This window comes from Cheilinus undulatus, linkage group 9 (assembly GCF_018320785.1).
Source record: "Cheilinus undulatus linkage group 9, ASM1832078v1, whole genome shotgun sequence".
In the NCBI taxonomy this organism is placed as follows: Eukaryota; Metazoa; Chordata; class Actinopteri; order Labriformes; family Labridae; genus Cheilinus; species Cheilinus undulatus.
Genome location: NC_054873.1, coordinates 43,150,813 through 43,177,233, shown reverse-complemented (window position 1 = coordinate 43,177,233; position 26,421 = coordinate 43,150,813). Strand labels below are relative to the sequence as shown.

The 26,421-nt window shown below is 39.0% G+C and overlaps 2 protein-coding genes across 6 annotated transcripts in view; both read left to right on the top strand.

Moving 5' to 3' along the window:
- The window catches only part of znf423 (zinc finger protein 423), a 258,994-nt gene extending 255,747 nt beyond the window's left edge, over positions 1–3,247 (top strand). For all 5 annotated transcript variants that reach the window (XM_041795670.1, XM_041795671.1, XM_041795668.1 and 2 more), the window contains one exon: positions 2,394–3,247. In XM_041795670.1, coding sequence (XP_041651604.1) covers positions 2,394–2,423 — 30 coding nt within the window. In that variant the 3' untranslated portion in view covers positions 2,424–3,247. The remainder of the gene's footprint in view (positions 1–2,393) is intronic.
- A 6,086-nt stretch (positions 3,248–9,333) lies between these two features.
- Positions 9,334–26,421, top strand: part of si:ch211-212o1.2 (uncharacterized protein LOC492735 homolog) — an 82,931-nt gene continuing 65,843 nt past the window's right edge. The window contains exon 1 of the mRNA XM_041795363.1: positions 9,334–9,829. Coding sequence (XP_041651297.1) covers positions 9,670–9,829 — 160 coding nt within the window. The 5' untranslated portion in view covers positions 9,334–9,669. The remainder of the gene's footprint in view (positions 9,830–26,421) is intronic.

The window sequence follows — 26,421 nt, the reverse complement described above, 5'->3', positions numbered from 1 at the left end:
GAAAAAACAGGAAATGAAATGCAGGGGGAAATCAATGATTACTGGGCAGCTAGCAAGTTGATTAAAAAATTAAACCGATGACACCGGGATTTAAAGCTGTTGAGCCCCACATGAAATCCAGGAATCACCAACGTTATGCAAAACTGGTATTAATGTTATTTTGATAGGGTCTTAAAAGTCTTACATTTATTTTTCAGAATGTGCAGCAATGCTGGTTTTGGTTTTGATGATGAAATATTCCATTTTGATAACCCTGATGTTTGAATGATTATATCCAAGTATTATGAACTAACTTCCAAGTGTTATAAACTAACAAGGTATAGAAAATAGAGGTATAAGATGGAATTGTTGTCCTGATCACCAGAAAGTTTGTGCGTTACTTTTCCAATACTGCAGTACTGTTACCACCTGCTGCTGTCAGTTTGACCCCTACTGTCACACTCATGTGAATAAGAAGTTTATGCTGCTAGTTAACCAAGAAAATTAACCTTCATTACATCAAGGTTTCACCAAGGAGAAATGCTACAAGTTAAGCCAAAGCAGCACAGCAAAAGACACTTTTTTTGGAAATAGTATTATAATGATTATTTTTCATTTTATTTTTGTCATTTTTACATCAAACTAATTTGTTGATTTTTATCATTGATTATTTATCATGTTTACTCTGACTTCTCTGTAACAAACTTTAACTTGTGAAATATAATGTAAAGTGGGTTTACAAAACCATGATGAAATGTTTTCGCCACGAAAACAGTTTTCTGATGTCTCTCTCCATAACAGCTAGATTGAGTTGATGTCTTAGTTTAGTACCTACTCAAAGCAGCACATTTATCCTGGCTAATAACAGTCTTAACAGCCTGGTTTAAACAAACTACTAAACATTAAAAGTGGTTCACAACATTAAATGCTACCAAGCAACCAAGATGCAGCTGCCTCTGCAGAAAAATCAGTTTAAGTACAGTAAAATCAGTGCAGTCAATCGTGCAGACTTTCTAGGGAGAAAGTATGCAGGACCCCTGGGTTCAAGTCTGGCCTATGGCTCCTTTCCGGCATGTTTCTCCCTCGCTCTCTCATCCCTGCTGTAGCCAATGCCATTCAAAAGCCCCAAAATGTAGCTTTAAAAAGTATGATTTCAAAATAATATAGAGACACTTTTAGGAAAAGTCAGGGACCAGCAGCATTGTAACTTAAAATTCAGCAAAGTTATACACATTACAATTGTGAAAACAGTCAAAAGAACTGCCATAGACTCTGTAGTGTTAACATTCTCTATACTGGGCCTTTACAGGCCGTAATGAAGCCTGTATGTGTGCATTTATCTCCCACTTCCTTCCTACCTCCATCACTGACGCATACAAAACTATCGCTCAGTGTCGGTTCCTCCGCTCTCGTTCATACCTAGAGATCGCTGCAGCGTCTCCCTTTGTGCTCTCACTGCTGCTGTGAATTTTAATTTAGTAAAAAGGTGTTTTTTTGCATTGTGATTATGAATTGATGTGAAGTGCACTGATGCCTTTGGAGGGATGTGAGTGTAGGCGTCTCCGAGGTATGGAGACGGTCTCTGTAAAATATTAATCACAATATCAAAAGACACAAGGGTTTCACAGATCTGAATAAACAAATCGAGGCGCCGGGTTCCCTAAGATAAGAAATAAAACAAGAGCAGAACAAATACTATATGATCTGTAAGTTTCAACTGGAAACACATGCTCACTTTGTGGGTGTATTCAAGTGTAAAAATATCCTGAACAGTCACATTTATAAAGTAACTATCATTTTATCTGTGTGTTTAAAGGCAGGGTCGTTTCCTGATTAGAGTTGTTTGCTAAGATCTGTTTTTAAAAACCAAATGTGTGTAACTTCCTGGGCTGCCGTCGGGGCCAGGACTACTATGTTAAACAGATGTTTGTACCTCAAAGAGAATACTCCAGGTGAAATAAAGGTTAAATAAACAATAATGTAAAGTTTAAACAGTTGAAAAATCCTCCTAAGTGCCATGTGTTTTCTTTTAAAGTAAACTTTCACGTCATTCAGACTGTAATGATCATCTTTTCCTAAAAAAAAAAAGGCGTCTTGTGTGAGACGATTCCACTGAAGTGTACCTTCTCGCTTGTGTAGCGTTGTGTTGTCTGCTTGTCCTGTTTAGTCTCTCCTTCATCCTTTCTGTTCTCTATTCTCTTCTCCTGTTCTTCCTCGTCTTTCATCAGACTATGTATAAAGCGAGGAGGCCTTGCTGTCTGTTCTGTGGGAGGCAGTTGTGTTTCTGTTCTCTTCTGTTCTTTTATTGGATGGGGGTGCAAGTGGAAAGCACTATGCTCACGTAGCCCATTATTTCTCTCATCATGTGTTCTCACTTTTTCTCTCTATCTCTGCCTCTCCCTCTCTCCCTGCAGAACCACACACTGAGTCAGCACGCGCAGTGAGACCGAGGCCCGGCAGGATCTCTCGGCTCAGCCGGGGCCCCCGACCCGGAGCCGGCAGGGGACTCCCATCTCCACATCACAGCCAATCAAAGTGTCATTTGCTACTCACATGTAAAACTCTAACGATCGCGCCACTGGGCGCGGCTATTAGGAGCAGCGGGGGAAAGGAATATTAATGGGATATGCTATTAAATAAAGAAAGGAAAAAGTGGGTGAGAGAAACGGATAGAGCCACATGAAGGAAAAAGAGAAGTGAAAAAAGGTATTGTACGTGCAGTATTTTTTATTGTCCCTGCCAAACCCCCTCACCAGCCCCCCCTCCTCCCCTACTCCCACCCTCTGTGCCCACCCATTGCTCCCCAGGTCAGGCATTTTATTTTTTTTAACAAATAGAAAAGAAAAAAAAGCAAGAAAACACCCTTTGTTTAGTTTTTTTTTTAATAGATTGTAGAAAATGCTTCACTTTCTTGTCCCCTCAGTTGCTTACTGTATCTAACTTCTTAGGTGCCAATTTCTTTGACTTTTCTTTGCCATATGAGCTTATTTTCTTTTTCATTTTTGTACATTTTATTTCTCGCCGTAAGTAGGTACTTGTGCTGTGTTGTGATCGTTTGTTTCGCCAGTCGTAATACTCCTGAGTTTCTTCCCCCGACTCTCCTTTTTATGATTATTGTTATATATTTTTTTCCTTTTTGTAATTACTATGAAAAAAGACATCAAAATAAAGTGCAGAAAACCATACAGATGTTTCTTTTTTGGATTGGGTTTTCCAGTCTCTATGGGGCCTATAATGGTTATTGTAAAAATAAATATCATCGATTTCAGTGCGTCTGGTCAATGACTGCTTTTTAAATGTGAATTTACCAGATTGCAATAATCTAGTACAGAAAAAAAGATAAAACAAATAAATAAATGACAAATAAAAAATATGTGTGATGTGCATTTATTCACAAGGAGATAAATGTGTGCGCTGGAGGCTAAGTGCCATCAGTAGGAGTAAAAGAAATCCACACAGAAATTGTAAAAGTGGTCAATCAAAGCTACATGTGATGGTAAAAATCATAATTTCTGTTTATATTCTAGTTAAAAGATTCCAAACATGAATATCCGAGTCACTCTCTGGTGTCAATTCTGTGGATCCAGCAGCTACATTTCACGTCTTTCCAGAAAGGAATTTTATTTTTCTAACTTTTCTTAAATGTTTTTAACTTAAGGAGACTGCTGACAATTTCAATGAATTTGGATTTCACTTATAAAACAGCAGACATAATACTCTGATATTAACCCTAATAAGAAGGCCTCACTGCGCATATAGCACCTGTATTGAATGACTTTTGTTCATTGTTAATGTCACTGCAGTGTTAAGCCTTCTGAACATGCCCAGTGTTAATTACTAGCAAACAATACCTCTCCAGCATACAGAATGTAAACACCGGCATCCATCCTCATTGAGAATAGTTCAGGTAAGTTGAGCTCGGCCCACGATTCCTGCTCCGTCTTTTCAGACTACTCTCCAGCCAGCTAACCTCAGCAGCAGCCCGGGTCAGGTGAATCTTTTCTGAGAATCAGTTGGCATATCTCAAAGAGAATCCTTGTCTTGACTAGTCCAGCCTTAGTGCTCCTCTCTGTTAGCTGACGTGTAAGTCACCTCCTTTCTAGCGCCTCCATTTTTTCTGTTATCTGTTTTTTGAATGCTTATCCAAGAGTGATGAAATACAGCTTTCTTTGGCTTCTGGCACTATAACGTGTTAATGCACATGAGTTATTAAACAGAACCCAAAGACAAAGAAGAGAGTGATTGGATCAAATTTGATCACAGCTACAGGCGTCCATGACCCAATAGACACGTCACCTGCAAGTGTAACCACAGAGCAAAGATCTCACACACTGCTGTACGCTGGGTCTACACTGCACTCGTTCTAACAAATGTCAAATTCATCCGTCTATTTAACAGAGGAAGAATCATGTGTGACAGATGACCACGGGACTGGTCGACAGTTTGCAACAATCAGAAAAGACACTTTCTGCCAGTTTATAATTAGTGTCACTAATGATTTATTTTATCCCATGAGGAAGATGTTCAGCTTCATGTGGGTTTAATGTTGAGAATAATGAACGGCTCTTGGAAAATGAAAGTAAAAAATTACAACAAAGGACATTTAATTGCTGTGAATACTATATGTACTGTATGTAGCCTAGATTTTCAGAGATGAGACAATTGGTCCTAACTCACTGAGTCTGATGCATTTTTTGGATCTGTAATCCAAAAAAAAAAAATCACCATACACACTTGCACACTGAGGTCATTGACTTTTATTTGTATTCTCAGTGAAATTCATAGAATGTGGCAGATTGTTTTGTACTGCAACGTAAATAAGCAGTGAGGAAGAGACTGTTGCTCGCTCATGCCGTAAAAATCCCACTGGGTTCATCCATCCTGACAGAGGTCTTCATACGGCACCAGCTCAGATGTCACAGCGCTGGAGAGCAACTTATTAATTCAGTCTCTGTTATGTCGCTGTGAGTACAAGTGTATAGCTTTGGGATTCCAGCTCTTTTTGGTGATCTGGATCCTTTGGCTCAGCTCAGCAAGAAAAGAGCTGGTTCTTTCAGCTCTGGAGGTGGCTGGGGTGGAGGAGAGTTTCTGTGGACGCCCTGAAACAACAGACTGACTGCAGAGGAGAGGAGAACAGATTTTAAAATATGGCAGCAGCAGGATGATTGGATCAAGGGAGGTCGTGGCAGAATGGGAGTGGATTAGAATTTTAGTGAGTAGACGCCCATACCAGCCGAATACCAGGGCGGGGAAAGGGAGACACATGAATGAATTAATGAATGAATTAATGAATGAAAGATAACAGCTTCCCTGCTTTAAGTTATGCTAACCTTCATTAAATAGAAGCTAAGAAGACTTACAGTGTATGTTGTCACTCTGCTGTGTTACACACAGCACAGAGATACAGTTTCTGCAGGGTACATCAGTGTTTATAGTTTAATTAGATATGTTTAGTGAAACCAGACAGAGTAAATAAATATTTTTCATTCATGTATCTGAGCACACACACTCCAGGCCAACCCCTGCACAAGTTGTTGTCACAGTTGGGCCAAACTAGTTGCTGTGCCACTTGAACCTAGCAATGACTAAACTTTACCTGTTATTACAAAAGCCCTACGCACACATTTAGAGTTCTCTAAAAGGCATGTGGGAGTCTCCAGTGAGAGAAAGTTCTTAGGTCTGACGAGACCAAAATGGGGCTCTTTGACCATCAGATGAGATGCTTTGTTTGACAAACACCAAACACTGCACATCCCAACAAACACAACATCTCCACTGTAAGGGAAGTGGTGGTGGCAGCATCATGCTGTGGGGATGCTTCTTGACAGCTGACCCTGGAAAGCTTGGATGCGTGGGTGCATCTCTGTGTAAGGCCGGCCACACACTAGACAATTTTAAAATATGGAACGATTTTAAAAATGTGGGAGACCACAGACATCAGGACAATTTCAAACCATTTTTAAGCTTTTATCCTCTAAACACACAAACTGAGCCAGACTGTCAGACCACTGGACAACACACACCTGCGAACCTGCCAGTGACCTCACATGATCATGTGACTTCAGAAATAAACAAACAAAGACTGATGTCTGTCGATAGCCTACTCCTTGCTGTCCCTTCACAACAGGCTGCCCTGGCATGTGTTACAGGTGCAGCAAAAATCTTAAAACAAAGGAAAGAATACGAACTACGACCTAGAATCTCAAATATCAAACATGTTTGAAATTTACGGTTCAGGGTCTGTGAGGCACTGACGCGATTTGGAGCAGTAAACAATCGTGTTAACGCCACACACACGAGGATTATTTAGACAGATAGTAGTTTGCTACGATGCTCAACTTTGAAAACGCCCCCACGATCGTCGGGAGGCAAATCTTGCCTTATATTGGGCTTAAGATCCTGTAGTGTGTGGCCGGCCTAAGGTGCCAATTAATCACAGACTCTGCCACATTTTTTTAAAACACAAATTTTGTTCCACTGAAAACAGCTCAGCAGCTCACTTTTAGGTCATGACCTACCAGTTGAGAAAGGTTTAGGGAAGTAGAAACCAACACAGACAGGGAAACAGTCTTGGCAGCTCACTGAAAAAACAACTATTCAAGGTAATGATATATTTATAAAAACAATCAGAAGACATCACACTAAAAAATACTTCAACTTTACATGCCTATTAAAGAACTATCTACCACCTTATATCTGCATTCCTTTTAATGGTTTCATAAATCATAGTCAATATAATTTTTTTTTTGACAAAAAAAAACCTCTTTGAACTCAAAATGAAAACAGATTTCTAAAAAATAATGTTAATTAGATAAAATGTGTAATGAAATAAGTGATTGTATAAATATTTACTCCTTTCAATTTCAGTATTTAGTAGAGTCACCTTTGGCTGTGATCACAGTGATGAATCTGTGTGGACACTGGACACTACAATTTGACCATTGTTCTTTACAAAACTGATCAAGCTCAATCAGGTTGTGTAGGGTATCGTCGTTTACAGCTGTATTAATTTATTAACATCTGTATCGATACACATGTTGGCAGGGAGTGCATGATGATTTAATGCCATACATGTTTTTTCAAGCACAGGCCTTGTGAGCTCTGTCGTGCAAAAACTGAAAATGTGCTTGTTTTAATGGAGCCTGTACTTTCAATTAAAAATAAGTTCTCCTAATTATGGGGTAAGCAAGCTTTTTTATTTTATTTTTCTCTTAAGGCTACATATAGAAAAATGTTAGGATGACTGGGCCACTTCAATACACCTCATCTTTCAGGAAAACAAACCGACATCACAAGTTTTTATTAATGGCTGGAAGGGAAATGGCCACTTGTGGGAGATTTGCAGGTGGTCAATCCAATTTCTGGGAGCCCTGGTTGGCCCTGGATATCCCTAGATCCCCCTCTGGTGAGGATAAGGAGAGTGGCCTGTGCAGCTGAGAGGGGAGATGCTGACAGTTCATCTCCACATTTAGACATGAAATAAGAGCAAACTGCACAAAGCTGGGGAACAACAAGCTCGGGTGTGAACAGCCTTTTCAAGTTCAGCCACAAATTTTCTATTGAATTGAGGTCTGAGCTTTGACTCGGCCACTCCAGAACATCCACCTTGTAGACTTTAAACCATTTCTGTTTAGCTTTCTCTGTACGCTTCAGGTCATTGTCTTGCTGGAAAATAAATCTTCTCCACAGGTGTAGTTCTCTTGCAGACTGAGTAAGATTGTCCTCCAGGATTGTCCTATATTTTGCCACATTCATTTCACCCTCTACCTTTACAAGCCTTCCAGGGCTGGCTGCCAAGAAACATCTCCACAGCATGATGCTGCCACCACCGTGGGAATGGTGTGTTTGTGGTGATGTACAGTGTTTGCTGTTCATCAAAAAAACACTGTTTTGGTCTCATTGGAGCTAAGAACTTTCTCCCACTTGACCATAGAGTCTCCCACATGCCTTGTGGTGAGCTCACGTCTAGATTTAATCTGAGTTTTCTTCAACAGAGGCTTTCTCTTTGCCACTCTACCATAAAACTTTGACGGCTGAAAAACCCACGAACAGTTGTATGCAGAGTCTCTCCCACATCAGCTGGTGAAGCTTGCTACTCCTTCAGAGTAGTCATAGGAGTCTTGGTGGCCTCTCTCTCTAGTCTCCTTCTTGCATGCTCACTGAACTTGTGAGGATGGCCTTATCTAGGCAGATTTACAAATGTACTGTATCTCTCCACTTTCTGATGATGGATTAACCAAACTACAGGGGATGTTCAGTGCCTTGGAATTTATTTGTATCCATCCTCTGACTTGTACTTTTCAATAACTTTTTCTCTGAGTTGCTTGGAGTGTTCATTTGTCTTCATGGAGTAATGGTAGCCAGGAATACTGATAAACTGCTGACTGGACCAGGTGTCTTTATACTACAAACACTTGAGACACCTTGACTACATTCAGGTGATCCTCATTTCCCCAATTGTATGACTACCAGCACCAGCTGGTTGAACTTCTGTTGAATGAGGTCAGTCGCATTGAAGAGTTTGAATATTTACACAATCACTTATTTAACCTTACAGATTTTTGTTTAATTGACATTTCTTTGTAGAAATCTGTTTCCCATTGACATTAAAGAGTTTTTTATTATATTTTTGGTCAAAAAAGCTAGTCTATATTGACCATGATTGATTTATAAACTCAATAAAAGAGTAAGACCAAAGGGGTGAATACGTTTCAAAGGCATTGTCTACATTTTGTTTAAGTCTTCATAAGTATGACTGTAGTACATTACATGATAAGGGTCATGCAGACAGTAGAGAGAAGGACGTTTTTTTTCATCATGCTATTCGAATAAAGTTGAAATGATCTGCCAAAACCTGAAGATACTCCTATTAACCAATTATGAGAGAAAAGCCAAAATGTTGAGACCTTGAAGTAAAGTTTCACTAATTCGTCTACACAATGCATATGGCAGAGGCAGTCACATGAGCTGTTTGCTATGGTTCCAAATGGTCTGCTTTATTCCTGAACAATCTGGCCTTATTCATAAAATTGTATTTCCACATAACACTCTGCATTTTTGACTTTTTTTTTTATATAAAAAACTTTCCTCTCCCATTTTTTTGTTGCCTGACCCTAATACCCCCCCTTACATTAACCTAAATATACCATTATTATTATTATTTCAAACTTTGCTAGACATTTATATTTTCTTTTGGCCAGATGCGTCTATTTATTAAGGTGGCCCTTACCTGTTAAAGGAAATTTTACAAGCTGCACTTGAAGGTAGCAGTCAGGATAATGCCGTTAAGTGCATCAAAGTGTCGTCATGTATTTACTTCCTAAAACTGAATAAAGGGAACTCCGTACTACAAAAGCACTGTTGTGACTTCCTTGTAAGCAAACCGGTTCAGGCAGTGTTTGCTCTTAGAGGACTAGCAGCTGTTGATGACAGAAGCTGCTGCTGTGAAATAGGTCTGTGTGAAATAGGTCTGTGTGTCAGCGCAGCTCTGTCCGTGTATTTCCGGGTGGCGGAGGCTGCTCCGGTACATCTCTGCTAGCATCACTTGGTCCAGCCTCCTTCCTCCATCCAGCCGCAACAAGAGCCACCTGAGGCCGGGGCACAAACCAAACCAACAGTTATTGACCGAGACAGATCAATAATTGATGTCTTATAGCTGAAAGCCAAAGCGGGGAGCAGCGGGCAGGAGTTATGGCGGCGTCGCTTCTCTCCGAGACCGACATCAGGCACCGGTCCATGGCGGAGGAGGATCCGAATGGAAATGAGCACGGGGCGGCTGCACGCAGCGCTGCGCCTCGCTGGGGACCGCAGCACGCCGGGGCCCGACAGCTAGCAAGGCTCTACTCTCCCGGTGAGGACGTGTTTGTGCTTCCTGTTTGTGTTATCGCTGTTGTCACTTGCTGTGTGGCTAACAGAGCTCAGAATGAGACATGGCAGCAGCAGAGGCCTAAAGCCACGGCATGACAGCAGTGTAGTGGTGATGGGCAGAGGGAGGAAGAGAGAGGGGATGAAGATGGAGACAGTGCTGGTTACAATCTGCTTACTGGACGGCTAAATGTTAGCTTAGCAAATTATGTATAAAATCATTAATACACGTGTGGTCCTTATTATGGCAGCTCTTGTGTCTGGATATTCACTCCTGCTGTGAAGGAATGTGAGAGTGAGCCAACTGTCTACAAGTTTAGACACCATCTTTTTAGTTTTCAGCTTATTTAAAGCCTGTTTAGAGATGCACAGGACTGGGTATCTGCTGATACCAATGAGCTTCTATTTACAAACTCATTTTAGCTCAGGCTTATCAATACATCTTTTTAATAATTAAGAACGAAAGCTCTACTGTACTAGAAACAACCTGTTACTCGTACTGTGACAGCCTGTTGTTTTAGAAACAAAATATAACAAGACATCATTTGATTCCATCATTAGTGATTAATAATCGGTTTATCAAATACAAACATCAAGTAAAAAAGAAGTTATTATTTGCAAAATGTTCTTTTAAAAGCCTTACTGACAGACAGCGCTAGGGCCAGATATTTCCCACAGATGCTTTTCGGTTTTTAGAGAATACCAGCAAGGGTAAAGATCCTATTCTTTAAAACACTTAGTTATAAAACTTAAGAGACCCAAATAATATAAATGGTCTCTTTATGAAAAATAAGATATAAATAAATAGTAGTTTTTAACTTGTAAAACTTGAAATGACCCTCTCTGTTGTCTCTTTTCCTGTTATTTTTCATACTGGTCATCAGAAGACGACAGATTACTGAGGCCAATATTTAGCAATTGGCTGATTATTAGCACTGGCACTTTTTTAAAATTGATAATCAATTGAATTATTTAATCAGATTGTGCTACTTTGATTCCACTGCAAAGTGTGTCTACCTCTCTGGCTTTGTTTTCACCCTCCCTACTCACCAAATGTCCTGTATACAAAACAATCTTATTGGCTGGATGATATGTGAGTACTAGCCAATCACATCTTAAGCCTGAGTGCCACAGGCTGCTGTGATGCCATTGCTCGTTCAGATAGACCTTGGTTTTTCTTTTCTTTCTTTTTTTTTTTTTGATCATGCAGTTTTACTTATGCCACATTAAGTACATTTTGTACGGCATAATAAATGGACATTGGTTCTGAATGTTGGTTATCGGTCTCATGAGGAACTACTTATAATAGGTATTGACCCTAAAAAAACAATATTGGTCTCTGAATCTTCCTATAATGTTCTGGCTTCTTTTTCTGAAAGCCCACTTGCATTGTAAGAGTGACTTTTTGCTTTGTATCTGCATAAAACGACACCGCTCTGTCTGTAACGGATCGGAAAGCGGGGGTTAAACTGTATGCTCACACTCCTTAAACAGCCATCTGAAGCCTTCATCATCAGCGCTGCTGTTTGGCACGTGTGTACAAATAAAGCAAAAAGTGCTGCATATGATCTCCTGAGCTCGTTTAAAAGTTGAGGGAAATTCTGACTTACCAGTATCATTCATCATCATCATCATCACCATTGGGATCATACAGATTAGCCCCATTAGCCTAGCTGTTGTTGCTACCCTGTCTGTTGCACTGCTGGCTTGACTCACATCCAACTCCTGACTTTCTGTTGTTTGAAGAAACCTGAAATAATCCTGTGTCTTTGAGTTTCCTGCATCATGCAGTTTAATGACTGCTGCCATCTGCTGGCATTTTTTGTTAACTGCGCCTTAGGAAATGTATTTTTAAAACTGCCATCATAGCATTTACAGTTGTATTGATTCATTAACATATTGGCAGGGAGTGCATAACGATTTCATGCCATACACGTTTTTTCAAGCACAGGCCTTGTGTGCCTGTTTTTAATGGAGCCTGTACTTTCAATTTGAAGTGAATTCTCCTAATTATGAAGTAAGCAAGCTTTTTATTTTATTTTTCCCTTAAGGCTACATATAGAGAAATGTTAGGATGACTGGGCCACTTTATTATACCTCATCTTTCATATACTTATGAAAGATGAGAAAAAACAAACCTACATCACAGATTTTCATTAATGGCTGGAGGGGAAATGGCCACTTATTAGAGATTTTGGGGTGGTCAATCTAATTTCTGGGGCCCTGGTTATCCTTAGATCCACGTCTGGTCAGGATGAGGAGAATGGTCGGTGCAGCTGAGAGGGGAAATGCTGATGATTCATCCTCACATTTAGACATGAAATAAGTGCAAAACTTGCACAAAGATGAAAAATGTAAAGCGCTCGATGATTATCAGCATTAGTATATTCCTGGTAAATCAGGTTTTGAGATGGAGCAGATGAGCAAATGAGTGTAGTTTATGCTTCTATTTGCTGCCACCATACTTTTGTCTTTATTCATCAGGGCATTTTAAATCCAGACTGTATTGTAACTGTGTTGTACATTGTTGTCATGTAAATTCTTCTTGTTAAAATGTTTGTTTACAGAGGTGACCTAGGAGCAGTACCTACTGTTGAAATTAAGAAGGACAAAACAGTCGAGCACAACCTTCATGTTCTCAAGTGGGCCATTTTTCATTTTATTTTTAGAATTTGCTACGTGCCAAGATAAGATGAACCATGGGCAGCAGTTGGCCCCCAGGCCATAGTTTGGACATCCTTGCCCTAATTAAACATCAGGTTTAACAGCAGTGTAGTTCCTGTAGACAGTCTTGACTGAGTGTTTGAAATTAAAGAATCAAATTCTTCTAAGTGGAAGAAATTAAACAAGCTGTGGTTCAGATTTAAAACATCGGTCCTCAAAACACATGTAAGTGTTTAAGGAATAACTATTAAAAAGTAAAAAAGGACTTATGCTGATGTTGGTTGGTTGGCTCTGCTTAAAACCCCACAAAAGTATGCATGGCTTATATATTGATGAAGGTGCATAGGTTTTCATCGTCTGTACATGGAGAACAGGGTATTTTTGTTAGAAACCACATCCTTCTTACACCTTAATGCCTACAGGGTAGCAGCAGTGATGATAATCTACAACATCTTGTGTCCTAGCCAGAGACTGTAGCATGTATCAGGTGTTGTACCTGATACATGTCCAGCTCAGTCTGTCAGCCATCAGAGTTTGCCTTGAACTTACAGAGCTTTCAGTTATGCTTTTACCTTGCATTAGGTTCATCCACAGCTGCGGTCAAGTGTAGTAACTTCAGAAAAAAGGTAATTAAGTAGCTTAAAGACACATTATAGTTTTAAAAATATATACACTTATATTAAGATAAGCCTGTATTAAAATCAGTTCTGCAGAGGATTGTGGGAAATAGTCATTTCCTGCACAAAGCTGCTATTAAGTGGCACTAAAAGAAAGTAGGACCCTTTATTTTTGGATCTTGATCCATACCAGGGACTAGGAGTCGTGCCATCTCAGCCTTCACTGCATAAATATGATTGTTTTTATTTATTTTTAAATAGGGCTGAACGATTTTGGAAAATAATCTAATTGCGATTTTTTTCCACCATATTGCAATTGCGATTTGATATGCGATTATTCCTTAACTTTCTTTTAGTCCTAAACAAGGGCTGAGCAATTCTTTAAAAGTGTGTAATTCTGATGATTTTGACTTGTATTGCAAATTGTATATGAATTATCGCATTGGAGGATTTTTATCATTCATATATTTAACCCCTTAAAGCCTGTTGTATCATGTATGATACATACTTTTATGACACCTCTATCTAATCAATATGATCATAAATGACTAAAAAAAACTTGTGAATACAATCTGATAAATGATAAAAATGCTGTCAAGTGGATTATCAGTTACCAAAGTCACCTAATGTATCAAATGAGATGAAAATATATATATATATATGTTGAATTTTATGGAAATTTTGACTTTTTGGAATTCATTAGAAAGTGAAATAAACATTTCAGTTCCAAAAAATTTAGAATTTTCTGGCTATAATTTGTGTTTTCAGGCTTTAAAGGGTTAATAAGAAAAAAGTACAAAAATGAAGATGGTAGGATTTTTTTGTAGTGTAGACCAAAAAAATGTGGCACCTGAATGATTGCATGATATGTAATGCGTAACATCTCTGCTGCAAAAAAAAGTTTAAAACTGCTATCTTGACACAAATTACAGGTCAAAGAAATATTGCACCTTTTGCAATTTGAAAATTGCAGCAGGTCATATTGCGATTTAGCCTAATTTTCAATTAATTTCCCAGCCCTATTTTTAAAAATGTTGATACCAATTAACACCACTCTATGTGTCATTTTGAAAACAGATTTGATCTCTGCGTGACTGTGGTTAGATGCCCATATGTTTGACACACTTTCAAGCATCATCAGTACCAAAATGCAGGTAAAGACCTTGACCCCAGCAGGATTTATTGTTAGTGTTTTTGTGAATTTGTTACCTTTAGCTAAGACGACATTTAAAGCTCGGACAAAATCAATGTCTGTGACAAAGATCGACTGCAGTAATCCTGAAATCCAGTCCTCAGGGTCCTGGAGTGTTGCTGGGTTTCTTTTTCTTCTGCTTCTTTAAATTCACCTGGCGTCCTTGTCCAAATAATTCAGTTCAGAATGAAAACTGCCAGGTAGAATGAGGAATAAGCAGCAGTAAAGACCCTGAAGACTACTGTCAGGACATCTTATGTACAAGGGCCATTTACACGTCACAAAACTTTAAGAAAGCTACACAAGACTGACTTTGACAAAATCACAGTGCTTATTTTTGGCACAGTTTGTAGCATGACCATGCGGCTTCATGTAGAAGAAACTTATTTAATTGTTACCTTCTGTGGATGGTTATTTCAAGCAAAATTAGAAGTATGTCTTAAAAAACATTAAACAATAATAACTGATCATGATGCAGCACTGATAGAAGGAGAACGAATGTGCTCATGTTTTACTGAATGGTTATGGAGTAAACGGTCTAAAATGATCCATGTGATTAAAACAGATCAACGTTATGAAATTTATCTCCTACCTGTGGTGCATACATATTAGCAAGTGGTTCCCAACTGTTTTTTACCCTTGGTGTAGTGCAGGGTATATGCAGATATATGGAGTGTACCTACTTATTTTTTTGTCACCACAGAGTATCCCCACTTTAAAATGAAGGGTATCCCTACTTCTGCAGACTATATAAATTAAGAGTATAATCACTTCTTTACTGAACACTGCTACCAAACACTGATAAACTTCTTCTACATTACACATAAAAAGGAATAAAGATAAATTTAAATGTTTAAAAAAACATTTGATGGGTTTTATTACGTCTGGCGTTGCTGCTGCAGGACACACCGAGACATTAATACACTTTATCATTTCTACACCAAAAAAGAAGAATTCAATGTTTTTTTTAACTCAAGTTGTCTTGCATCCCATTGCAGCCACTGGTGCACGTTTAACAGTTTGGCTTTAACAGTTTGACAAGAGAAGACCATACTGTGCCATACCTGTGCCATACCTGTGCCATACCTGTGCCACACCTGTGCCAGCTGTGCCTAGCACGGCACACAAGGACATATGTGCCAGTATATATGTGCATGTTTGTCGTTTGCCTAATTAGCAGAACATCGTTTACAGTTCTTTATCCCTTTTAAAGCATCTTGACACAGACAGTGGGGCTGCTGGTGGAAATAGACACATACTCTCAAGGTTATTATAAAAGTGCGCTCATTACGCGGCACCGTCTTCATGACAGTAGTTAAAGCAATACTGTGGCTGTTCTTAAATAAAGCCTGGGTTACTGTATTATCGTATTCTGCCCATTCCTACTACAGCTGACTTGTTAGATGGAAAAAAAGGTATTAAAAGTGGGGGTTATATACCTGATTTTACAGTAAACCACAGATGGACCTGGATATACAGCTCAGTTTGTTAGCACATAATGGAAATTGCCATTAACTGACCCAACAAATTTGGCTTTAGATTGTAGTGGTTTTCACTAAAAATGATCTCTCTTGCTCAACAATACTTAATAAAATAGGTAACTTTGTTAACCAACACCTAAGTCTCAAAATGTCTGTCTGGACTCTTTTTCTTATTTTAACCATAAAAAGCCCAGAAAATGTCCTGTGTGTACTTTTCCACATTTTTCCTGAATTCTTAGAACTTAAAATATCTGGCAGTTATTTACAATGTACTGCATTTTTAAAGAGTGTTTTAACAGTTTAAAATGAAGAAAAACAAGGGAAGGGCATTTGATTTTTAGAGATTTGGTGAAAAAAGGTCAAATTACTGTAAAAACCACATGTTGGCTGTGAAGCTCTGAACTTTTCAGAGAGCACAAACTGCCATAAAATTACGGTAGTGCAAAGTGAAAGGTGTCGGAGACGCACTAGGTACAAAAGGGTTAAATGAAATAAAGCATTTCTGAAGTTAGAGATGCTAAATTATTAAATTATTAACCACCCTCTGGTTTAAATGATGAGGAGATGATCTTCATGATAATGAAGAGTAGCATCTGATACAAAGCCTCATGAAATCCTTGAAGTTTATAAATTAATGACTTTTGTGGAAATTCTAACTCACTCTTGGCGTCTATTATCTTCAAGAGATTAATACCCCGGTCATCCAAACCCTACTATGCTTCAGCATTATTTTTTTGTCCAGAAAGCAGATTGTCTTTTAACCATTTCTTTCTGCATGTATCTCTTTTAAGGATTTCTGTTTTTACCCATACCTGTATTCCTCATTTCCCAGGCAGTTTTTCTCTTTTTGCTGCCGTTTGACATCCCAGCTCTCTGGCATGTTTTTGCCTTCAGTGATTTCCAGTCAAAATCAGGCTCAGAATAGTTAAAAAGAAAACAAAATTCAGATGATACGCTGTGCCATTTTATTGCTGTAGATACCATGATGGAGGGCACATGTGCTTCAGACCTTAGCAAAGAAAACCTGTTTAACCAGTTGTGCATCAAGCTGGACTGTGCCACATTTTGCCCGACCATCTGCCCTGTTTCTCACTTCACTGAGCATTTTAATTGCCTCTGGTCGGACCACGTTGGCCACTTGTTAGCACTTCCTAAAATAGGACGGATGATCAGATTAAAGGAAGGTTTGCTCCGCTATAACCACTATTTTTTCAGAGTTAATATGAGGACACAACATGCGTCACTAGGTTGGCACTTAAAAGCCTGTACAGCCTTGTGCATTTACATTCACTAAGCACTGACCCCGGCTCTGCCTCCACGTCTCACTGAGCTGAAAAGGAACTCGACTCCTCCGATGACTTAAAACCTTTAAACCTGTTTGGGTTTAACCTCTCTGTGCGTGCAGACGGACCCTTCACTTATATGAAGCTTGTGACACCAAAGTCCAATCTTACTAAGTAATAACGTCACAATGCCATTAATGAAATTGGATATACACTATTGTTCAGAGCCATTACATTAGAGAGATCACCAGTCCTGCTCTGACATTTAGTCTCTTCTCCTGCCAAGCAATGCAAACATTACACATCTATGCAAACAGACACAGTACAGGCTCGCATGTGTGCAGGTGGACACGCTCATGGTTGATTATTTAGCTTAATTAAAGTTGGAAAGGAACAGATAATTATAACAGAGAGGGATGTTGGACCAGGAACAACAGATTTTTGTGTTCGTCTAAAAGTGTGTTGTCTCCATTCAAAGATCACAGTCCAAACATTAGTACCAGGGCTGTCCCTTTAAAGTTGATCAAACACAAGTTGATGAAAGAGTTTTAATTGGCCACGTTTTTATTGGTTGGGTAGTCTTAGAAAAAAACCCTTCATATCCATCCAGGAGCTGCATCTTTTCTTTTGTATGTTCGACTTGTCTGTAGTGTAACCAGCACAGCCTTTTTGTTGTTGTAGGAAGCCTAGTTAATAATGTGAAATCAGGCTGGTTTGTAAACTTAAATCTTTGAGCCACAAAAAAGTAAGGGGATATTTTGCAGACATAATGAAACACATTTTTTTAAGAGGTCTGTATTGCCAATATCAACAAAAGCTCTAATTCAAGTGTAGCCGCTGTGTCAGGGGCTGTTTTTTGTTTCTTTCTCAAAGTTGGGCACGTCTTTGTCTTGTTTATTACAGCAGATGCAAGTACATGTTAAAGGATCAGGGTTGGTAATGAACTTTTTCTCCTACCTGCCCCTTTAGTAACCTGACACGCCAGATAGATTTGTTTCACACATACATCTGGAAAACCTCCCATAGACTGCGTTTGGGGGAGGGGTGAGGCAGCCTAGAGCTGCAACGGTAGAACATGCAATATGGTGATATCTGTGCTTTTGCAGTTTGTAAGTACAATCTATTTCTTTATGATCTAAGATCGTCCTATCACGCACCCTCAGGTTATCGTGAAAATCTTCTCAAAGTTACCTCCAGTTCCCAAATACAGCAACTTTTCGCCAAGCAGAGAGTGTCCGCTACTTTCAAAATACAACAAAATGCATAGGCTCCCGATCGTAAATCATCACCATATCAACACTACGTCTCATCCTGCAGCGAGAGAAAAGAGGGCACCAGGAGGTCAGTGGGTCACAGAGCTACAACAGCGCCATTGATGAGGAAAAGTAAACTTTTGAAGTTAAAAGCCACATAATTTTACATAAAATCTCAAATTCTTTAAGCAAACATGAACCTTTTAACTTCCTAATGTACTCGCCCATGTCGAAGCAGTGATAGTATGGACTCATGCCGGAGTGAATGACAAATCAACCCCACAAAGGTAAAATATTCCATTGTTGATGTACTATTCCTGCTCCAACTTGCAGTAGCAGGGAGTCAACTTTTCGTCTTCTTGTGTTTTAGTATGCCCACCACTTCCTCTTCTTCATTAGTGGTTTAACAGCAGTAAGCAAGCACATATCAGTATTAGTACCATGAAGACTGACAGGAAAATACTGTCCCATTTCTTTTCTTTTCTTCTGACGTATTTGTCGTTGGACTACGTGCACTGAACTGTGACCCCCAAACCACCACAGTTCAGGATGAATAAAAGAAATAAATAGATAACGTTACACCCCTATTATCAGAAAATTATCAAAAATTAAATCGCAGTATGGCCTGCTGCAATTTTCAAATTGCAGAGGGTGCAGTATTTCTTTAACCTGAAATTTGTGTCTAAATAGCAGTTTAAAACTTTTTTTTTTTTTTTTTTGCAGCAGCAGCAGCAGAAATGTTATAGATTACAGATTAGAGCCCTGCGTGGGACTGTTTTCTTTATCCCGCTCCCGCTGAATTTCTGACCATTACCGTCCGCACCCGAAACGTGTGTTTCACTCCCGCCCGCACCCGCAACGTGTGTGTTTCACTCCCGCCCGCACCCGCAAAACCCTGAGAATTCATGCCCACACAGTAATAGAGATGCATTGATTTTGTGTCTTCTCTCGTCCTGCAGGAGAAAACATGTCATTTTATGGGCCATTAATAGAGATTCAGACCGGGTGTTGTTCCGGCGGTAAAGGGGAAACAAAAGTGTCACGGAATATATCAGAAACGAAAAACAGTGCCTTGTGCAAAAACAGGCACAGGCCAAGAAGATGTTTTCTTTTTCTGGTGTAAAGACCTTGTTTGAGCTTCTTTTCTACATCATTTGTTGACTCCATCATCCTGTCACTAGGCCACATCCTGATCCCGCAGTGTTTTTATTTTTTTTCACCGCCCGCAGCAAAGTTCAAACCGCCCACTCCCGCGAGATTTGCGTTGGGTCCCGCAGGACCCAATCCCAATGCAGCCCTCTATTACAGATCATGCAAACATCAAGAGGTAATTTTTTAGAGTAGTCTACAAAAATCCTACTTTTTTGGTATCTTTTTCTTATTAAATATGAAAGCGACATAAAAATAATAACTCCCTTTAATAAATCAATTTCTATCCAATTTGCAATAAGAGTCAAAATAATCACAATTAGATATTTTTCAAAAATGTTCAGCTCTAGTTTTATCTAATATTGTGTTGGTTATAATATAGAATGATTCTTTGCTGGTGTTTGTTGGTACAAAACAATATGAGGAATTTGAGAACTAATCGCATATCAAATCGTAATTGAAATACTAGGGAAAAAAAATCGCAATTAGATTATTTTTCAAAATCATTCAGCCCTGATTGGTATTGATATCGTCATTGGGTAAATTATTTTAAATATCGATGTTTTATTAGCTGGAATGGGTTGACTCAGTTTTGAGTATTTCTCAGTGCAGTTGTTCTTCCGTGATCTCTGCCCTCTGACCAGGGCTCCGCTTTGTAGCACAACGCTCTAGACCAACTTCCTGTGTACGTGGTTGTTCGTGGAGCATGGCGCAGCCTGTGTATGTGGAAATTGTGGGTAAGAGAAAGTGAAAGGAAAGTGAAACTGTCTGGCAGGTGACATGAAAATTGCACAACACAACAAACAAGTAGACTTTTGCCAACAATTATCATGATCAGTTTTATCGGTCCATTGTTGCATCTCCAGCATGCTGTACACATTGTTTTAACACTACCACATCAATCTGGGTGAAGTCATCTCAGACAGTCCGAGCTTTCAGATATCAAATCATCTCCATTGTGTATGTGAGGTGCATTCAGTAGCATTAGTATGAATGTTTACCACTTGCTTTTCAAATGCCACAAACCGATGTTAACTGGTGTTAATGAAGGAATAATATTCTATAAACCTATAAGGGAAAATCTTAGTTAATTTGTTATAATAAGATAAGATATTAAATGACTATATGCAGATGTGATCCTGGTGTGTGTTTTCTGTCAGCCTGTTGTTGTTGAACGTAGTGTCCAGTGACCGATGCTAAAGAGGATCACACATGCATTTGAGGTCCTGACACTTTATCCTCTCTCACTTAGTGGCCACACAGCTTAGTAGGCAGACTGACTGTGGGTCAAAATAAGCCAGACAAGGCTGAGACATGAGCAGCATTTTGATGTAATAGGCTCTGCCAGGTTAAACCTCAAATAAAATGCTTTTGTATGAGTTTAATTTGATTCAATAATTGTTTAAAATTTTGAATTATTTTTCCCATAAATGCTGAATACCATATTTACCTTTACCTGATTATTTTCGGTTTGTGTTAGTATTTTCTCTGCCCGCTGAACTTGACAGCCAGCATGATCAAACCTTAAGTCAATGAAGAAGAAGAAAGAAGTATGTCCAGGCGTTTGTGTCTGATTTTTTAGTCTTTCTTGGGTAAAAGTGGCTGTCTTCAAAATGTTTTTTATGTGACTTGAAGGACATATCTGCAACAAAATTAAGCCCATGAGCCCTGACAGTAGAGCTGGGTGATAATATAGGATCATGATTGTCCATATTTTTAGATTCTGTTTTTTTAGGGGCTCAGCCCAGAGCATTTTGCCACTGCCAACCATCCAGCTGTCTTTTTCCTTCAGTATTTCGATTTAACTGACTTGGTTCATCTGACCTGAATGAAAACCACAGTTTTCAATCATCTTCATAACAACAAACATTTATGGAGTGGGAGACTTTCTTTCAGGTAAACCTAATTTTGGAGTTTTTTGGGCTAGTCTGGCATCAGAGGATGTAAAGAAAATAGATAGTTACAGTTACAGATTCAGGTTCATCTTTAGACCCAGACAGGAAAATAGCTGTAACTCCACCACCTCTGAGTACACAGACATCTCAGGACATCGTCGACCAGCTCCACATCAATGAGATGTCTGGAATGATTATAAAACTATGATAATTATACACTTGTCATCATACTGATTGAAGCTCAGGATGTCATAAAGCTGTGATAATCCAAAGTTCAAACCTTCACTTTCACTTTCATAGATTTAGAAACAGGAAGCATTTCTAGGCTTGAGTGAGGGATCATTCTGGCCAGATGGGGTTTAACATCGGGGCCAAAAATAGTATTTAAGTACCACGGCACATTTTAGTTCTAAATAAATTATAGATTAAGTTAGGAGAGGGTTTTTCAACATCATGTATCATAAAATCATTTGTGAAAATGGCCTAGTCTTAACCCAGCTGTGCAGGCTTTTTAAAATATCACACAGACATAGTGCTGACGTGGTGAGTGGGATAAATAGGGGTGTAAGGGTATTTGTAGTTGTCTAGAACCAACGTCATGGTTGCAGCCATACAGCAAAAAGCAGAGAAAAAGGCAGTCATACATGGCAGAATTCACTCCAGGGTTTTAAATTAAGCCACATACTGTGTGTTTGTGCTGCTTCCAGTGAATGTGCTTAATCTACATCAATGTTGGAGGGCACAGAGTGATTTGTGACAGAAACAATGTAGACTTATTTCCGGTGTTCCACTTGTTCTGCTCTGACTTTATTTGCAATGCCAGATGACCCTAGACACTCTCTGACCCAAGAGACCAGCCTCCTTTTTAAGAGGTGGACTGAAATCCTGAACTAAAATGTTATTGGATTGTAGGTTTCAACCAGTCTGATACCTACATGGGGGCCAAATAACAGCAAAGATTTTGGAGCATCATTTTGATGGCACTAGCTAAATGTCAGGGCCAATGATGCTGAGCCTTCTCTGCCTTCTGTATCTGTGAACTGTCCTTTTTGCCCTCCAGCATTCACAGTTACAGCAGCAGAAGCCTCACCACATAGGTCGTGATAGACTAGGTCTGAACTATTTAAAAAAAAAAATCGAATTGCAATTTTTTTTGCGTTTACGATTTAATATGTGATTCTTATTAGGTTTAAGCAATAAATCATTATATATCATAACCTACAATCAGTCAGGAAGACTCATCACACATTTAACTATTTTATTGCAAAATGGATCTACATGTTAACTTGGTGGAGAAGGCTCTGCTCTAAAGATGCTTTCTGGGTTAGTCAAACAGCTGCTTTGACTTTTCAGGGCGTACATGAATAGAAACCCTTATATGAATAGATACATAAATGACAATGAAAACAAGTAAATTCTTTTACAATCAATGTATCAACAGTAGTACAAATCTGAATATAGGGGTGCAACAAGCTTTGAGCTTTAAAAGAGGAGGCTGGGGTGGAAGAGGTGAAGCTGGCTATAAGCGGACTGCAGCTGGGGGTATGAACTAATGGCAAGCTTCATCAATATTAGACAGAACTAACTAGTTACTATAAATTTGATACCCATTGCTTTATTGAAGGGGATTATCATTTTTATGTCACTCATTTCGACTGAAACAAAACGCACATAAAACACGAAAAGGAGGATTCTTGTTAACCATTAAAAAAAATGACACTTGAATTATTGCGTTATGTACATAAAATCTTGCTGCTGCAAAAAAATGAATGTATTAAACTGCTATTTTGACAAATTTCAAGTTAAAGTAATATTGCACCTTCTGTGATTTGTAAATAACAGCAGGCCATATTGTGATTTAATCTCATTTGCGATTAATTGCTGCTTTCTACAGATGACACAGAAGAGATGCAGCTGCATTGTTTTTTGACAGATTTACCCACAGTGGAGAAATGTCACAGGTTTTGAATGTCCGACAGAAACTACATTTTAGTCTAGTTTAAGTCAACTTAAATTTAGTTTTTGTCAGTTTTGGTCATCACAGATCTATTTCTGTTTGTCTAGTTTTTTGTCATGGAAAAAAACGGCTGTCGACGAACAGTTTTAGTCAAAGAAATTAACACTGGCAGGGTCCCCAGGTTTGACAGGGTGCATAGAACACACTACCATGATTTGGTACTAGATTTAGGCAATAAAATAAATATTTGGACTCAAAGTAAAGACTAAAATGAGAGGACTTTTTATGGACTAAAACTAGACTAAAATGTTTTGAGTTTTCATTGACTAAAACTAGACTAAAACTAAAAAGGATAGAAATTACCAAAATGTGACTAAAACTAAAATGCATTTCATTTAATGACTAAAATTAAGACTAAAATGAAAAATAGCTGCCAAAAGTAACACATGGTTGAGGTTATGCCAGTTTTTACAGACACACCTTCGTGACAGCTCCGCGACCCACTTTTGTGTCCCAGCCCACCAGTTGAGAACCACTGCTGGTTTAACACAGACTGAGAACTGGACACACAGAGGATACATCATTGGGCCTGAATAACCGCTGCACTGTTCACACACAACAGATGGATGGACATGTTGAGACACTTAAAGCTTTGTGACTGCTCACCTCAGAGATTATACATGATATACATAACTCCTAAAGGCATGTCTTCATTTTTATATTTCATAGTTTCAAATCAGGGGACTTCTGTTGTTTTTCCCTTTGAACCAAGCTCAAACGGAACCATGATCTCTGAACTGTTACAGCCTAGTGAGTATGAAGCTTTAGAATACTGCCTAGTTTTAGGGGATCATCTTGTCCAGATTTCATAAGAGAAGTTCTGTCTGTCAAGGACAACTGCAGCTTTCATTTAAAATACATTCACATCAACTTTTTAACTGCTTCATAAGAAAGCTTTAACCCTGGTAGAGGAACTCTAGATTTAGACCAGCACTCAGTAGTGGGGCTGTAATCATAGAGATGAACATGTGTGAACCTCTGCACTTCTACCTGGTAAACCACACGATGACTTATAAGCTTCTTCTAATTTCAGCCAAAGAGCGCAGCAGGCTGCAAGTGGAAGACATGCTCAGCAACGCTAACAATGTTGCCGAGCCATTTTATGAAAACTTAAAAGCAAAAATGTTTCCCACATGCTGACAAGTATCTGTTAAAGAAAAATAAACAGCCAACATTCAAAATGTCAGAGTGTCCATTTAAGGGAGCGCCACGCTGTTATGTGCTTAGTTGTTTGGGTCCGGTTCAGCTCTGGTAGGAGGTAAATCTAAATAGCCGTTTGGCTTGTTAGAGTTTGGAGAAGTTAGATGAGGCGTCGGCGATGCTCCATAGAGCCAAACATGGGCTCATTACAGCAAAGCTTGGATGGACAAACAGCTGGATGCATCTCCCTCTCCCCCTGTTTCTGCGTCTCTCCATTTCTCTAACAAACTCACTATTTATCCTCTCGTCTCTCTTCGGTCTTCCCATATGTCTGAAGTGTCACGGTCTGCTGACTTCCTCTCCTCTTCCTCCTTCTCTCCTCTCCTTCTGCTCTCTGTATTTTACAAGTCCTCTAAGTCTGGTCACATGTGTGACATGTATGTCTGTGTCTGTCTTTTGGCGTTTATTCCTCGTCATGTATGTTAGGGCTCCGGGGCACGTGTGATGTGCGTGTATGATCTTGAGTTACCCCGGAGGATCTGATGTCAGCGCCTGTTAGCGATCTAAAGAGCAATACTGATCTTCAGCCTCCCTCAGTTCATCATGTTCGGGCTGCTCATGTGACGACCTGCCCCTTTTAAACACACATGAAGACTTTTTTGTCATACATCTCTGAAAGAGCTCTCTTAAATTCCATATACATCCACCATCTTTGACCGGAATCAACCAGAAGTGGACAAACGCCTGTGCATTTTCCCCTTTTAATGGTTCAGCTTTGAAATTTCTGATTGCCCATTATGAACTTAAATACAGAATTTTTTTTATATATGAGGTTAGGAAATGATCGAGCTGCGGAATTGATGCTTGCCCATTCCTCTAACAGATGCACATGTTGAACTAACCAGTGATCCCTCAGTTCTGTACAGCTTAATAGAGTCTCGTGTCACTTTGCAGCAAGTACTCACAGCCATGGCTTCCTTAAATTTCCACTCCCTGATCCTATTCTACTATACCAATCTAGTGCACAGTGCTGCATTTAAGCATCATCAACACAGCTGTCAGTCCTGATGTTATATTCACTTTTTCATCATCAAATAATTAAAAAGAAATCATCTGCAAAAAAGGACTATTTGAGCATAAATCATTATGATAACAATGACACTGCCATGAACTTATTATATTTGATCATATATGATGACATATATGAGATATGATCACATAACCATCCTTTTTATTCATTTTTTGTATCTCATACAGGAGAATTTTTTAAGTCTTTTAGATCGGTCCTGATCACAATTTCCAGGAGTAGATATACTGCCAGTATAGTAGTGGTCTCCAGAATGATGTAAAACGACTGTGCTTGATACAGCTCTAAAGGACAACCCTCATTTTAGTGATCTATGAATAATAGTAAATAATAAACTTGTTCGTTCATAAATAATTTAAAGTGACTGATACATTTTCAAAGGTAACCTGTCCTCAGGACTGATGTTGCATGCAGTGCTGTGTTGGTATAAAACACACACACAAAAACATCATCTACTAATAGAGACCCTCATTCATTCTATCATTATAAAGATGACATTTCACTTTTTGGCTTGTCACACTTTGTACAATCCATGAGCTGTGTACTGACATACACTGTGACCTAACCCTGAAATGATCATGAAAACATGGCTTACACAGATGGGGATGAAATTGTTAGCCCCCCTTTTTTTCAAGTCTTTTTAAAGGGCTGTTACACACAGCAAGGAATTCCTAGTTTTATTGTGGATGCTTACCGTTAACCCACAAATAAAGAATGTGGCCTTTATTTACAACATTTCAGGGGGGACAAGGCCTTTATAAGAAGGAGGCTCTCTATTTTGAGCCAGGCCTTTATTTCTA